The sequence below is a fragment of the Bufo bufo genome, chromosome 2 (assembly GCF_905171765.1).
Source record: "Bufo bufo chromosome 2, aBufBuf1.1, whole genome shotgun sequence".
Lineage (NCBI taxonomy): Eukaryota > Metazoa > Chordata > Amphibia > Anura > Bufonidae > Bufo > Bufo bufo.
Genome location: NC_053390.1, coordinates 339,434,300 through 339,448,730, shown reverse-complemented (window position 1 = coordinate 339,448,730; position 14,431 = coordinate 339,434,300). Strand labels below are relative to the sequence as shown.

The following is a 14,431-nucleotide window of genomic DNA, read 5'->3' as shown; positions in this document are numbered from 1 at the left end:
GCGCAGTGAGTAAAGGACACTCGCCTGCTGCCGTCCTTCACTCACTGCGCCTAATACTAAAATGGACGGCGCAGGCGTGGGATTTGCGGGGCACAGAGGAGACCGAAGATGTCAATCACCTTTACAAGGGAGTGCCAAACGGTGAGAGGACGGAGCCTCTAGGTGCTGCAGCAACGCCCCACTAGCACCTAGAGGCTCATTTGCATATTATAAAAGTCATTGTTTAGCGCGAACGGCGGCAGGCAGGGAGATATAAGTCAGACAGTTATGTTCTGCTGACATCAGCACATCGCTAATGTCAGCCAGCTACATAACGATTGTTCTGATGACAGAAACCCTTTAAATCTGTTTTTAGAATGATGGAAATGAAGCGTGGAACGGAGAAGAATGTAATGGTAGATGTCTGCTACAAGCAAGGCAGAGAAGGCACCCTGATTGATGTGACTGTCCGTGACATCTATATGTGTACTAGTGTGGAGTTTCTGTGTACTGTGGCAGACATTTTCATTAAAGCTAACGAACAAAGTTCTGCTGCCCTCCGTAGCAGCAAACAAACTTCAACTCCAAGTAAAGAAGCAGGTAAAGCAATCCGTTTTATTTTAATATCTACCTTCAACCCTACAGTGGAAATAGTAAAAATTAAAGTTTTGTTTCTTTAGCTCTTAAACCACAGGTATCTAGAATGGAAATGAATGTAGTGGTTAAGAACCCAGAGTTTGTGTTCGTGGCTGATTTGTCGAGGGCAGATGCCCCAGCACTGGTGCTTACAACACAGTGTGAACTGTCAATCAAAAACTGTCCGGAGCAGCAGCACATGACCGCGGCCGTAAAAAACTTGCACGTGAAGGCCTGTCCTTTTCTGCCAGACAAAAGAGATGGCAAGATCACCACAGTAAGATGATTCTATGATTCTTTATACTTAAAAAGATTTGGAATGGCAGTTTTCAAAGTTTTTGCCTTTTATATTTGAGAGACCTCTCAATCAAGCTGTTCTGCATCGGGAGAAGCTGGAGGGAAGCCGTCCAGAAGACACTTCTCCCTGTGCTTGGCATTTTAGAGTAAAATACGGTTCTTTGTAAGGAGGGAGCCTGTCTCTATTGCATGCTGTCCGTGGTTCGAGCAGCATGAAATGTATGACTGGTTCCCTTTAAAGGGGTTCTGCCAATCAGCTCCAGGAGCGCTGCGGCCTTCTCACTGTTTACAGCAGGCCCAGTGACGTCACGACTAGTATCAACTGGTCTGGGCACGGCTAAGCCCTGTTCTTAAACAGCTGATCGCCGGGGGTCGGACCCCCGCCGATCAGATGCTGATGATCTATCCAGAGGATAGCTCATCAGTTTAAACAAACTGCAGAACCCCTTTAACTACGAAAAAGAAGAGAACAATTAAACCAGACTTTAGAATGTTTTACCAGTCAGATGCAAATGGAACTAACGAAATCCTAACCAATCCATTTTTAAGAAAAATTCCCCTTTGACAGAATTTCCCTTAAGGCTACTTTCACACCTGCGTTTAGGTCGGATCCGTCTGGTATGTGCCCAGACGGATCCGCACCTATAATGCAAACGTTTAGATCCGTTCAGAACGGATCCGTTTGCATTACCATGAACAAAAAAAAAAATATATATATATATATTTTTTTTTGTTCATGATAATGCAAACGGATCAGTTTTGACTTTACATTGAAAGTCAATGGGAGACGGATCCGTTTGAAAATTGAGCCATACTGTGTCAACTTCAAACGGATCCGTCCCCATTGACTTACATTGTAAGTCTGGACGGATCCGTTTGCCTCCGCACGGCCAGGCGGACACCCGAACGCTGCAAGCTGCGTTCAGGTGTCCGCCTGCTGAGCGGAGCGGAGGACAAACGGAGCCAGACTGATGCATTCTGAGCGGATCCGCATCCATTCAGAATGCATTAGGGCTAGACGGATCCGTTCGGGGCCGCTTGTGAGCCCCTTCAAACGGAACTCACAAGCGGAGCCCCGAACGCTAGTTTGAAAGTAGCAAAGCGTACCTTTATTTTATATTTTTTTGAATTCAGTTGTATAGGTGATAATAGTGAACTTTATGATGTATTTGATTAAAGTATAAAATAGTAAAAACCGCGCTGCTCCAAACCAGCAGTGGAAAAGCACACCATTAAGACACACTAAGGGTTCTTCAGATATGGTCAGCCCTGATAAGGTACAGTAACTTCGACTTCCACATGAATCGGTGCTCTTATTCCCTATAATAGTAAGAGAGACGGCGCGACATAGTGAAGTCCCGCAAGTCCTTTATCTTATAAGGTTATTTATTATACTCACAAAATCCATAAAATCTCATTCATATAAAACAAATATCAGTCCTCTCGCTAATTGCCCAATTTTATTAAAGTGCCTGTTTCTACACTTAAAGGGGGTCTGTCACCAGCGACCCACTTATACAACTATTTGCATAGACAAATAGCAGTAGTTCACTTGATTAAAGCTATGTTTTGAGGCTCTGTTCCCGAGTTGATACTTTTCCTAATATGTAAATAAGGTGTTTGGTGCAACAAGGGCATCACTGTTGCTCTTGTTACAAACAAGCTCTGCTCCTTTGTGTGTCAAGCCCCTTCCTTGGTGCTTTCACACTGACTGGCCATGTCAATTAAAACTGTGGCCACAGAACGGAGTGGATTTTGGGGGCAACAAGAGCAATGGTCTACAGATTTGCATGCATGGATTTGATCCTTCAGTTTAGTGATCAATACGGGGATGGGGGTTAATAAGTATAGTGTATAGTGTAAGTATAGGCTATTAATAGCTAATCATCAGGTGTCTGATACCTGACACCCCTGCTGATCGGCTGTTTCAGAGTAGCTGTGGTGGCGGAAGTCAGCATTGGAACTACAAAACTCTACTCACTGTGCAGTAGACAGAGCTGATTACTGCAGCTCTTCTACCTATGAAGTGAATGGGAGCAGTGCTGCAGTTACAAGCTCTGTCAGCTGTAGTTCTGGCATCAACAATACTCCTAAAACAGCTGATCTGTGGGGCGTTCAGATATTAATGGCCTATCCAGAGTAAAAGCCATGAATAGTAAAGAAGTAACCAACCTCATTAATGAGCAGCAGTCCAAGTCTCTTTGTATTGTAACTAACAATGTGGACTTTGGTGGTAGTAAACACAAGTCAGAACTGAAGTGTCTACTACCGTATATTACAGCACTCCCAACACATTTAGTTTTAATATATTCATTTTTTTAAATAGATTTTACAGCCATGTGATGTGTTTTTCCAAAGTGTTCAGTCTAATGGTGGTCCGCAGAATATTGAACTCTCAATAAAATCACTCATGTTAAAGGTAAGCATTTTTCTATTGTATATTTCAGATGTAGGCATTTAGTAATGTATTTACTGTTTTATTTAATTTTTTTTCGTGTCATAAGATGCAACTGATGATATGATACACCCCAGGTTTTAGAGGAGGAAAATAAGAAAAAAATATTTTTCATCAGACCTCCTATCAGATCAGACCCCCACACAAAAAGCAGGACATCGGATCAGACCCCTATATCTGGACATCACATCAGACCCCCCTATCAGGATATCACATCAGACCCCGATATCAGACCTTATGTCAGCCCTCCATGTCAGACCCCCATCAGACCTCATATCAGCCCTCAATGTCAGACCCCCTTCAGACCTTATATCAGCCCTCAATGTCAGACCTTACATCAGCTCTTTATGTCGGACCCCCATCAGACCTCAGATCAGCCCTCAATGTCAGACCCCCCAGTCAGAGTTTCTTGCTAGAACACCATCAGACCTCAGATCAGATTAACATAAAAAAACGCCTCTTACCTCACCTGCGCCACGTCCGGCAGTCTCTGCAGAAGTACGGTAATTCTCCCCTGTCTTCTCCGGCCTGCTCTGCATTGTCACCTAACTGCTTGCAGTGTTAGGTCATAGAGTGCGGCTCCGAACCTAGGAAGGAAGACCAGGGAGGGTGAGTTCCAGAGGTGCTCGCAGTGCTTCACTCTCCGCTCCTGGCACCTAATGCTTGCTAGTGAGTGCTTCCATAATGTTGGGTGATGTTGCTGGCTGCCTGTATTCCATGCAGTGACCATTGCAGAAGAAATGTACAGTAAGATTACATGGTGACCATTTAGACCATCCGTATACTAATCTAAAGCCTTGATGGTTTGATTCCATCAAAACGGGAGCTGCTGCTAACTTATTGAGGCACATTTATCATTGTATCCTTAAAGGGGTTCTCTGGGCTATTAATGAAAGTTGTCCTTTCTTCTAACCTGTGGAAGGAAGATTATTTCGTTAAAGTGGTTGTCCAGCTGTTAATATTGATGATCTATCGTCAGGATTAGTCATCAATATCTGATCGGTGGGGTGGAATACCCGGGACCCACACCGATCAGCTGTAAAACTAGCTTCCTCATTATTGCACTTTGTCTCGTCTCCAGTGGAGCGGTGGCGTAGTGTAATTACAAGCATTTGATCCATTCACTTGAATAGAGCGAGTACTTGTATTACACTGCACCTGTTTAGCTTAATTTACTATTATGCAACTGAACAGGAAAAGATGAGCACATGTCCGAGCAGCTCCTAGGTAGAAGAGCCCGCAGCCTGTGGGATTGCAGTGGAGATGGCGGCATCGATGGAGTGAGGGACAGGTAAGTATTAACCAATCTTACTTCAGTATGACAGAGGAGTAGGAAAACTAGAGTAGCTTTTCTAGATAAAAGGGTTAGGTTTACAGATGAGATAACATGGGACATTTAATAAATGTGACCTAAAGCACACCTACATAGACTCAAGGAAAACTAACTTTAAATATTCCCCTTATGATAAATCCCCTTCCCCATCCCTGAGATGTTTATTTTGGCACAGTCCACAACTTTCTAGACATACAGGCTGATGTTCATGAATATCAGAAGTGCCAGAAAATAATTCCACAGAATAATTTGGTGCAACCATCACAAGTTAGGCATATCATGTCATACATGTTGCAGAATAAAATAAAAAATGGTGCAATTCATTCATAAATACCATGCACAAATGTACTTTTCTCTGTTTTTTCAACAGGTCTCTCCAGTCATTATAAATACAGTGATCACCATCACATCCGCACTGTCCACTTCCAGAAAAGAATCAATAAGTGAGGCCACTAGTCCAGTTCCAGCAGATCTTTGGAAAAAGAAGGATTTAAAGGATTTGAAGTTCTGGTTTCTTGAAGAAGAAAATGAGAAGGAAAACAAAAATAGTGGCATTGACCAGATTGTCTTAACAGGAGAAAAATTAGATTTGAGCATTGACTCAATTATCATAACTCTAGAAGCAGGTGTTGGCCACAGAACACTGCCCATTCTTCTAGCAAAGTCCTCATTCAAGGGAAATGTTAAAAACTGGACCACCCTTATAAACCTGTACTGCCAACTTGAGCTAGAGGTACATATTCTCAGATCGTCAACAACATTATTCATTTTAATCTGGCAGAACCAAACTATCCCCCCCCCCTATACATTATCAATTAAACAGGTTATATAGAATGAAATTATTATTATTATTTTTTTTAGAATAGCCATGTTTTTTTCTAATTTTGTAAAAACCCATATAATGTTACTATTGGGGCATGCTATGTTTCTGTGTATACAACATCTCCCTGTTCTTTATGATAACTGCGTAATGAACAGTAGTTTGAACCCACATTTGTTTTCTGCAGGTGCATTACTACAATGAAATATTTGGTGTATGGGAACCTTTGCTAGAACCTCTAGAAGTGGAGAGAAGTGATAACTTTCGACCTTGGAGTCTTGAAGTTAAGGTAACAGTTTTACAAATTACTAAATTAGAACTGAAGCCAAAACCTAAATTTGTATCACATCGTTTTAATTGGGAAATGCATCATAAATTATTTAAAAAATGTTAAATCTTCCCCTGGAAAAATGCATCATTGGCAGTTCATAGCATACCAGTTATAGATGAAAACTTACATGCTGCAGTACTTACTATAAGCTTTAAAGGCATTGACTCCTTATGATTACACCTGTCCATATGCCCTATAAGACCTGTAGGAAGGCGCAAGGGTCCGTCGTTGACGGAAGGTATGTGTCACAGAGGTTCCTGGCCTCGGTGGAGTAAGAGCCAGTTTTCATGTGTCAGCAGCAGTTGCTGTTTGACACCTTGCTATTTAGTATAGCTGTATAGCTGATCCGGGGCGGCTCTTACTGGAAGTAGTCAAAGTGCTGGGTGGGTGACTACTCCCCACGTTCCAGGCCGGGTCTTGACTAGCCTATAAAAAACCCAGCCGGCAGTGTCAGCTGGGTGTGATTACCTCTCTTTCTGACAGAGGAGCTCTGGCAATCGCTGGATTGGGATCTGAGCCATGTGCTAGGCTGGAGGCCTGAGTTTGGGAGGTCTGCTTTGTCCTGAGCAATGCCGATTGGGTGTGAACTAACACCTAGGATAACAGGTGACTGTGTTGCTGTATGAACTGTGTAGGTGTGAACGAACACCAAAACTGCAAATGGACTGTCATACTGTTTTGTTGCCATAAGTCTGAATAAAACACAGAAGTTTTTTTTTGCTACAAACTGGTCTTTGCCTCTATACTGTGTCCGCTTGTCCTGTCTACCAGAGCAAGTCCCCACAGACCCCATTGACCCCCTCTATGTGACAGAACTTGGAGCTGCTGAGTAACACATTTGAATGGCCGATGTAATGCCCTGCATTGTCTGCTGCAGGAAAATTTATGCATAGACTCCACAATTACAGTTGATCGCCAGGGTTAAAGAAGCTGGACTTAAATTGGGGTTGTGTTCAAGATACAGCCCTTTTAGTGGGTACTCCTCCTTTAAGCACAGACACCCATGCTGTACACTCCTTCCTACAGCTCCAGTGTTAGTTGTTACATGCAGCATATGATTTTTCATGTATAACTGGAAGTACATCTTTTGGTAAATTCCTCACATTTCGAGCTTTTGATTAACAATAATGTTAATTCTAGATGAAAAAGAAATTAAGGAAACAAATATGTGAAATTGATGGTGAAGAGGAGAACTACAAGATACCAGACTATGTTACTGCACTAAACATTTTTTCTAAAGACCAGCTAAACATCACACTGTCCAAATGTGGGATTTTAACCCTGACTAACCTGGGACAGGTAAGAAGCTTCATAACTCATTGTAAGCATTTTCATCTGTTTACCATAGACTTAAGAAGTGGTTGCTAAATATATGGCTGACAACTAATTCCCTGAACCCCCCAGTTCACAAGCCTGTTTACACACTTACAGGGAGGACTTGCTTGCCAGATAGTATTGCAGTTAGCGTTTGTTAACCCCTTTCTCCCCTGCTTAAAGTCCCTTGCATATAGCCGCTGAGATACATATAGTAATGCCTTCATATTTTCCTTCTCCACTGTCTAGAGAGAGATATAACGATATATTTCTATGAATTTGGAAGTTGGGATGATTGAGTGAAAAGTGTCTTAGCCGCTCCATCTGCTTCTCTATGAGATCATTACGGCAGCACTGAGGGGAGGGTAGCTGCTGAGCATGTTAGTCCACCACTGAAGGTGGGACCAGCAGTATAAACAGCAGGGGACACTACCAGAGTTGAAAATGTAATGCCCTATTCATTGCATAGTAATGCTTTTCATGGGATAACCTCTTTAAATCTGTCACTAAGGCAAAGATCATTCTAATAGGTTTTTTTTATTTCATTGTTCTTATCGAATTGCAGTTCTGTATTTTGTTGTTGACGTTCTGTTGACCATTTTGTGCCACAGGCATTTGCTGAAGCAGCCAGCAAAACATCAGATATCTTCAAAAAGGATCAAGCTCCATTTGTGATCACAAATTTGCTGGGCCTCCATATTTCTGTCTTTTTTCCAAGTGACTCATTTACTGCTTTAAATGTTGATCCAAGCTTAAAGAGCATAGAACTGGATGATGGGGAGAGTCTTAGCATGGATTATGTCCGTACCAAAGCCCAGACTGATCAGTTTTCTGCTATGACCAGTCTTAGCAGCAAACACTTCTACATGCAGCTCAGTAAGTTACCAATGCATGCCATGGAAAAAAAAAATGTCTTCTCTTTTTCACATTTTTACAAACCTAGATAAAATATTTCTGTTAAAAGCAGAATTGTTAGAAGGGTTATCTATACCCTACAAATACAGGTGGTCCAAATGATAAAAACTACTTAATATTCATACCATTTGCTGCTTCTTCCAACTAGTCACTGGAGGTTCCCACCTTGTCATGTGTCATTGCACAGCAGTGATGTCACCAGATGCCATGTAATCTTGGCAATCAGCACGGTAGACAACATAGTTGCAATGACAAAAGAAAATTGCAGCTTGAAGTAGTGTGCATTACTCTAATGGTGGATTATGGTGTACAAACAAGACAGTCACCGGAGACTCCCATAAAAAGCACTGTCATTTTTCAGCCAAGAAAAGGCTGTTTGAGGCAGAAACATCACTGCATTGCCATTTTGTATGAAGATTTGAATAGAACGCTTTTTATGGCATTCTCTAGTGCCTTGGATCATTTGTCCATTTTTACACATTTTTAGTGTCAGAATGAATGTATAGTCCTTTTTGAAGGACCCAATATTAAAATGAGCATTTTATGATCCTAGCTAGAGAGTGAGAGAGCTCATGAGTCTAGTGTATTTACAATCTAAACAGAATCGCCACCAACCTAGTCTAACTCAAATGCACCTTTCAAGGGATGTTCACACAGCGGGTTTTACATCTTAATTTTGGCGTGGACAGCTGTGTCGACATTTGCCGAAATTCATTTAAATGGAAAGCAGTGCTGAGGATCGTGGAGCGGCAGCTTAAGGCCATGGGTGCACCGAGAAGTGACATGTCTACTCTTGGTGCGGCTTCAGCTTATCCTTAGCGGTGCCTCCCATTGAAATGAATGGGAGGCAGAAAGGACACGGCTGCTGTTGGGTTTTACTCTGTAAAACCTGCCGTGTGAACGTCCCCTTAGTTTACCTCCTCCCCTGCTGTTGCTGAAATCTGACAATGCTCAGTGCAAGCTACAGCTTGTCATCTGGGTTAGCGGAGACTGAGCTTAACTCAGTCTTTTACTGGATGCCCATTATCATATCAGACGGGAAAACTTCCAAAAAAAATACAGTTGTACTGTAAGTACACCAGCCTCATCAGGTCTATGAAGTCTATTCAATAATATATGCCGTTTTTAATTGCAAAATCTGGTGACAGATCATATATAACTGTGATGGAGGTTAAGTTTGTAGAGATCATAAGAGATTGTTGGTTGACAGAACATCTAGCAACTGTACAATAATAAAAAAAAAGGTGTTATTAAATCCTCTAAACCAAACTGATTATTATCCTCCATACCAGCTCCTTGGAATCACTCTTCTAGTGACAAAATTCCTTTAACCAAAGTGGGTCGAAGCCTTTACTGTGTAAGACATTCCGATTCGGGAGTTGAGCGATACATTGTCTGTCAAATAGATTCTGTGGAAGGAACAAAATGTATAACAATACGGTCACCATTACAGGTAAGCACAGATCATGTTGGCTTTTATCACTTTCTATCACTATCACTTTCTATTCGCAAAATGGACAAGAACAACACGTTTTATCATTCGCTGAACGGCCTGCATGCGATCTGCGAAACATGTGCATTGTACGCAGACCCACTATACGGTTCTGTGCATGCCCAGCCAGTACTTTGTTCTGTACAGATAAGGGGTAAGAACCCTGAAACAGCTGCCTCCAGTTGGGTATCTCTAGTTAGGCGGTAATATCTTAATTTGCATAGCCAACATGCTGTCGTTTTTACTTAGCAATACAGTTTAGCAAAATGTTTTATTGGAACTCATGGCTTACCATAACCTTCATTGGCACTATTATGTAGTCTATTTTATAATTTTATTTTACTTTGCAGATTAGAAATCACTTTATGGTAGCATTTGAAGTTTATCATGAGGACACCTGTTTGGGCACTGCAGAACCAGAAAGTGACTTTAACATCCCGTTGTCAACTTACAGGTATAGTTTGTTTCTATCTGTGCAAACTAGGTATTCTAAATGGGTCTGTAGGAGGAAGACTGATCAGAGTAAAGTGATCAATGTTGAAATGCTTTTCTTTGTAGGTAAAGCTGACAGGGCTGTCATGCCACATCAGGACTGTGAATCCCACTATCTTCTTAGTACTTTGAGAATTATTATATTCAAATCTGTTTGCCAGTAGCTTTAAGGGTCCATGATATTCATTATGTGGTGCAGAAAACAAGAGAAATCACAGCCGGCACTGCCGCATGTGTCTGTGCGATCACTGAGAAGCTATTCACACTGGCATCCAGGAACCTTCACGGTGGTGCTCTATCGGTGATATAGTCCTTATGGTAATGTATATTGAATAGAAAGAAAGCACCGCGGCACTCACCACTGGTCACAAATTGCTGTTGCAGTTTATTCCATTATTACATGGTAATAGTGGACACGGACGGAACACAGGTGCACGGATCGGCTACAGCTGTTTCGCACTGTCTTGTCAAGCCTCCTGTGGAGGGGGCTATAAATACCTCCACCCCGTGTACGTCACTGGTATACATTTGTGTGAAATACAAAACACATATACTTAAAACCAAATCAAATGAAGACAGCTAAATCATTCTCGTCATTTAACCCTAAAGGTCCCATGGCTTGCGTTCTGATTATCCATGCGGCTTCTCGCTGCAAAAGGATGCGTTTTCTGTTGCCTCCTCTCATGGGGGATTGGACTGTTTCAATACCTGCACATTTTAAGACTTCACTCCTCCCTCCATGTTCAGCATGTATATGTTCAATTAGCCTAGTTGCTTCGCTTTTGGTTATTATTGATTTCTTGTGCTCCCTAAAGCGTACATACAAGCACCTATGTGTCTTACCGATGTAAAACCTCCCACATGGGCAAAAAATCACATATACAACATACTGGGTCTTAAAGTGTATAAATTGTTTCACTACGTGTCCTACATTGCCCATCTGCAAATATTTCTGTTTGTGTACATGTTCACACATGGAGCAGTGTCCACATGCGTAGTTCCCTTTAGGAGCACTCCTTCCCAGCCAGTTATCAACTGGACGGGGAAGGTTGCTCCTAACAATGGCATCCCCTATAGTTTTGCTCCTGTAAATAAGCTTTCCACATCCACCACGGCTAGTGTTCCTTCCCAGCCAGTTATCAACCGGACGGGGAAGGTTGCTCCTAACAATGGCATCCCCTATAGTTTTGCTCCTGTAAATAAGCTTTCCACATCCACCGCGGCTAGTGTTCCTTCCGGGCCAGTTATCAACCGGACGGGGAAGGTTGCTACTAACAATGGCATCCCCTATAGTTTTGCTCCTGTAAATAAGCTTTCCACATCCACCGCGGCTAGTGTTCCTTCCGGGCCAGTTATCAACCGGACGGGGAAGGTTGCTACTAACAATGGCATCCCCTATAGTTTTTCTCCTGCGGAAGCTAACAATAGGATAATTGTCTACTTTGGCTGCCAGAGATCCATCCCTCTGCACCATTTGCCAATTGTTTAGAATAACTTTTTTAATAGTGGAGGCCATTGGGGAATAATCAAATGTGAACACTGCTCTATCTCCATCATCTTTGTTGTATTGTCTCCTCTTTTTCTTTTTTATATTGATGTTTTTACCTAAAGCCTGTCTTCTCTGTAGGCTTTTCATGTATGCATTATCCACTATCTTCTCCGGGTAACCCCTTTGTAAAAAACGTTTCTTCATATCTATACATTGTTCTGTAAACTCAACATCGTCTTTGACAATTCTGGCAAGGCGCATAAACTGACCATATGGGATTGCGGTTTTGATATGTGGCGGGTGGTAACATGTGTAATGTAATAGTGCATTCGTGGATGTTGTTTTTCTGTGGATGGTAGGGTTTAATTGACCATCTTTCACCCTTATTTTAACATCAAGGAAATCCAATTCCACCGCACTCAAAATGCTGGTGAACCGCATGTTCATCTTGTTTACGTTATTTAAGTAATCAACGAATGCACTAAACATGTGTTTCTCCCCCGTCCAGACAATAAATATATCATCGATATATCTTAGAAAAACCTTGATATACCGTATGAATGGATTCTGGACAGTGTAGATATATCTCTCTTCAAAGATAGCCAAAAATAAATTCGCGAAGGTGCATGAGACTGGTGTCCCCATCGCTGTTCCTGATAATTGTTTAAACCATTCCTGGTTAAAACTAAAAGCGTTGTGTGTCAGTATGAATGACAGAGATTCTGTGACAAAATCAATATATAAGTCACTTTTACCTATCTTATGCAAAATGTCCCGAATCGTCTCTATCCCCAGTTCTTGTGGAATTCTAGTATATAGGCTTTCCACCTCCACCGCGGCTAAGTAAAAGCCGTCCTGCCATTGTATTCCTCCCAAAGCCTCCAAAAAGTCGGTGGTATCCTCCAAATATGAAGGAACCCCTTTTAACACTGGGCGCAACATCCAATCCAAATTTCTCGCCCATATTCCTTGGGGGACACAGGAAACCATGGGTATAGCTCTGCTCCCTAGGAGGCGTGACACTAAGCGAAAGCTGTAAGCCCCTCCTCCATCAGCTATACCCTTCAGCCTGGAGAAGAGACTGCCAGTTTTTGCTTAGTGTCCAAGGAGGCAAGACACCCCCTGCTTATGCAGGGTTGTTTTCCTATGATTTTTTATTTTTACGTTATTTGTTGTTTTTTAGTTCGGTTTTTTTTTTCTACCTACAGGGACAACAGAGGCGCATTAGACCCCTCTGTTTCTCCCGGGGTTGAGTTGCGCCAGTGCCGGTAATTCCGCACTGCCGCCTCCCCCACAGAAGACAAGGTGGACCAGGGCAGCCTCGCTCCCCTGCGTCCCGCCAGCTCAGGGTCGCCCGCACGCCAAGTCCCTCCCCCGGCTTCCTGCCACTGCGGTGCCAGGAGCTGAAGGGGCGACCCCCGCTGGATGGACTGAGGGCGAAGACAGCGTATGGTGAGAGTGGCTGCTCCAGCCTCCCCTTCCTCCCTCCCACCGCTGCTACCAACATGGCCACTGCTACATTGTCCAAGGGGACCTCCACTTCACCGCCCAACCCCGGCCCCCCCCTTTATCAGACCCAGGCAGGCCTCAAAAGTCTTTCCAATCCACTCTGATTTCTCCTCCGTGGTGTCTAAGGCTTGGGCTCGCCCGGACGCCCGTTTTGTCAACCCAAAGAAGCTGGACATTTGCTATCCTTTTCCAGCCGATGTCGTGGCCACCTGGTCTTCCCCACCCAAGGTGGACCCCCCTGTGGCTCGGCTGTCAAAGAACACGGCCATCCCTGTTCCCGACGGGTCCTCTCTTCAGTCAGCGGAGGACCGTCGCATGGAGACCCTTTCCAAGGGCATTTTTGCTGCCTCCGGTTCTGCTCTCAGACCGGTTTTTGCCTCTGCTTGGGCAGGGAAAGCAATCTCTGCTTGGGGTGCGCAGCTGGAACAGGAGTTGGACTCAGACGTCCCCATCCAGGACCTACGTTCCTTGGCCCAGCTTATTATTCGGGCCGGGAATTTTGTCTGTGAGGCCTCCCTTGATGCGGGAGCCCTTATTGCACGCTCCTCCGCCCTGGCAGTTGCCGTCAGGAGGGAGCTCTGGCTGAAGGTCTGGAAAGCGGACGCTGCCTCCAAACGTTCCTTGGCGGGGCTACCGTTTGCGGGTTCCCGCCTTTTCGGGGTCCGCTTAGACGAACTTATTTCAGAGGCCACGGGTGGTAAAAGCACCCATCTTCCTCAACCCCAAGCCAGGGGCGCCCCCCGCGGACGCCCTGGTGCGTCTCGTTTTCGGTCCTCCCGCAGGGCCTCTGGGGCTCCCACCACAGCTGCCGCTTCGGCTCCTCCCCAGGACAAGCGTAGGAAGCCGTTTTTTCGGGCGCAGCCATCCTGGCGCAAGCCGCAGGCTGCCCGCACACCCGCAGCAAAACAGTCCTCTGCCTGAAGGCGCGCCCCCACCCACCCGGGTGGGGGGCCGGCTCCTCCTTTTCAAGGACGTCTGGATGGCTCACGTCTCCGACGCCTGGGCCCTCGAAATTGTGTCCTCCGGATACAAAATCGAATTTGCATCCTTCCCTCCGGATCGGTTCTTTCGCTCCCGCCCGCCGCGGGACCCGAAAGGCGCGGCTGCGTTCTCCGCGGCCGTTCAAGCCTTACTGTACAGGGGGGTGATTACCCCCGTTCCTCCAGAGGAAAGATTCCAAGGGTTCTACTCGAACCTCTTTGTAGTTCCCAAGAAGGGAGGTTCGGTGCGGCCCATTTTGGACCTCAAAAAGCTCAACCGTTTTCTCCTCCTTCGACGGTTTCGGATGGAGTCCCTCCGCTCCGCGGTGGCTTCCCTGGAGCAGGGAGATTTCATGTCTTCCATCGATATACAGGATGCCTACCTCCAT

The 14,431-nt window shown here is 44.3% G+C and overlaps 1 protein-coding gene across 1 annotated transcript in view; it reads left to right on the top strand.

The window, feature by feature from the left end:
* VPS13A (vacuolar protein sorting 13 homolog A) overlaps nucleotides 1–14,431 on the top strand; it is a 269,928-nt gene that overhangs the window by 159,043 nt on the left and 96,454 nt on the right. Inside the window, 9 exon segments of the mRNA XM_040417055.1 lie at nucleotides 356–579; nucleotides 660–892; nucleotides 3,239–3,331; nucleotides 5,071–5,433; nucleotides 5,708–5,809; nucleotides 6,992–7,150; nucleotides 7,777–8,041; nucleotides 9,373–9,533; nucleotides 9,923–10,026. Coding sequence (XP_040272989.1) covers nucleotides 356–579; nucleotides 660–892; nucleotides 3,239–3,331; nucleotides 5,071–5,433; nucleotides 5,708–5,809; nucleotides 6,992–7,150; nucleotides 7,777–8,041; nucleotides 9,373–9,533; nucleotides 9,923–10,026 — 1,704 coding nt within the window.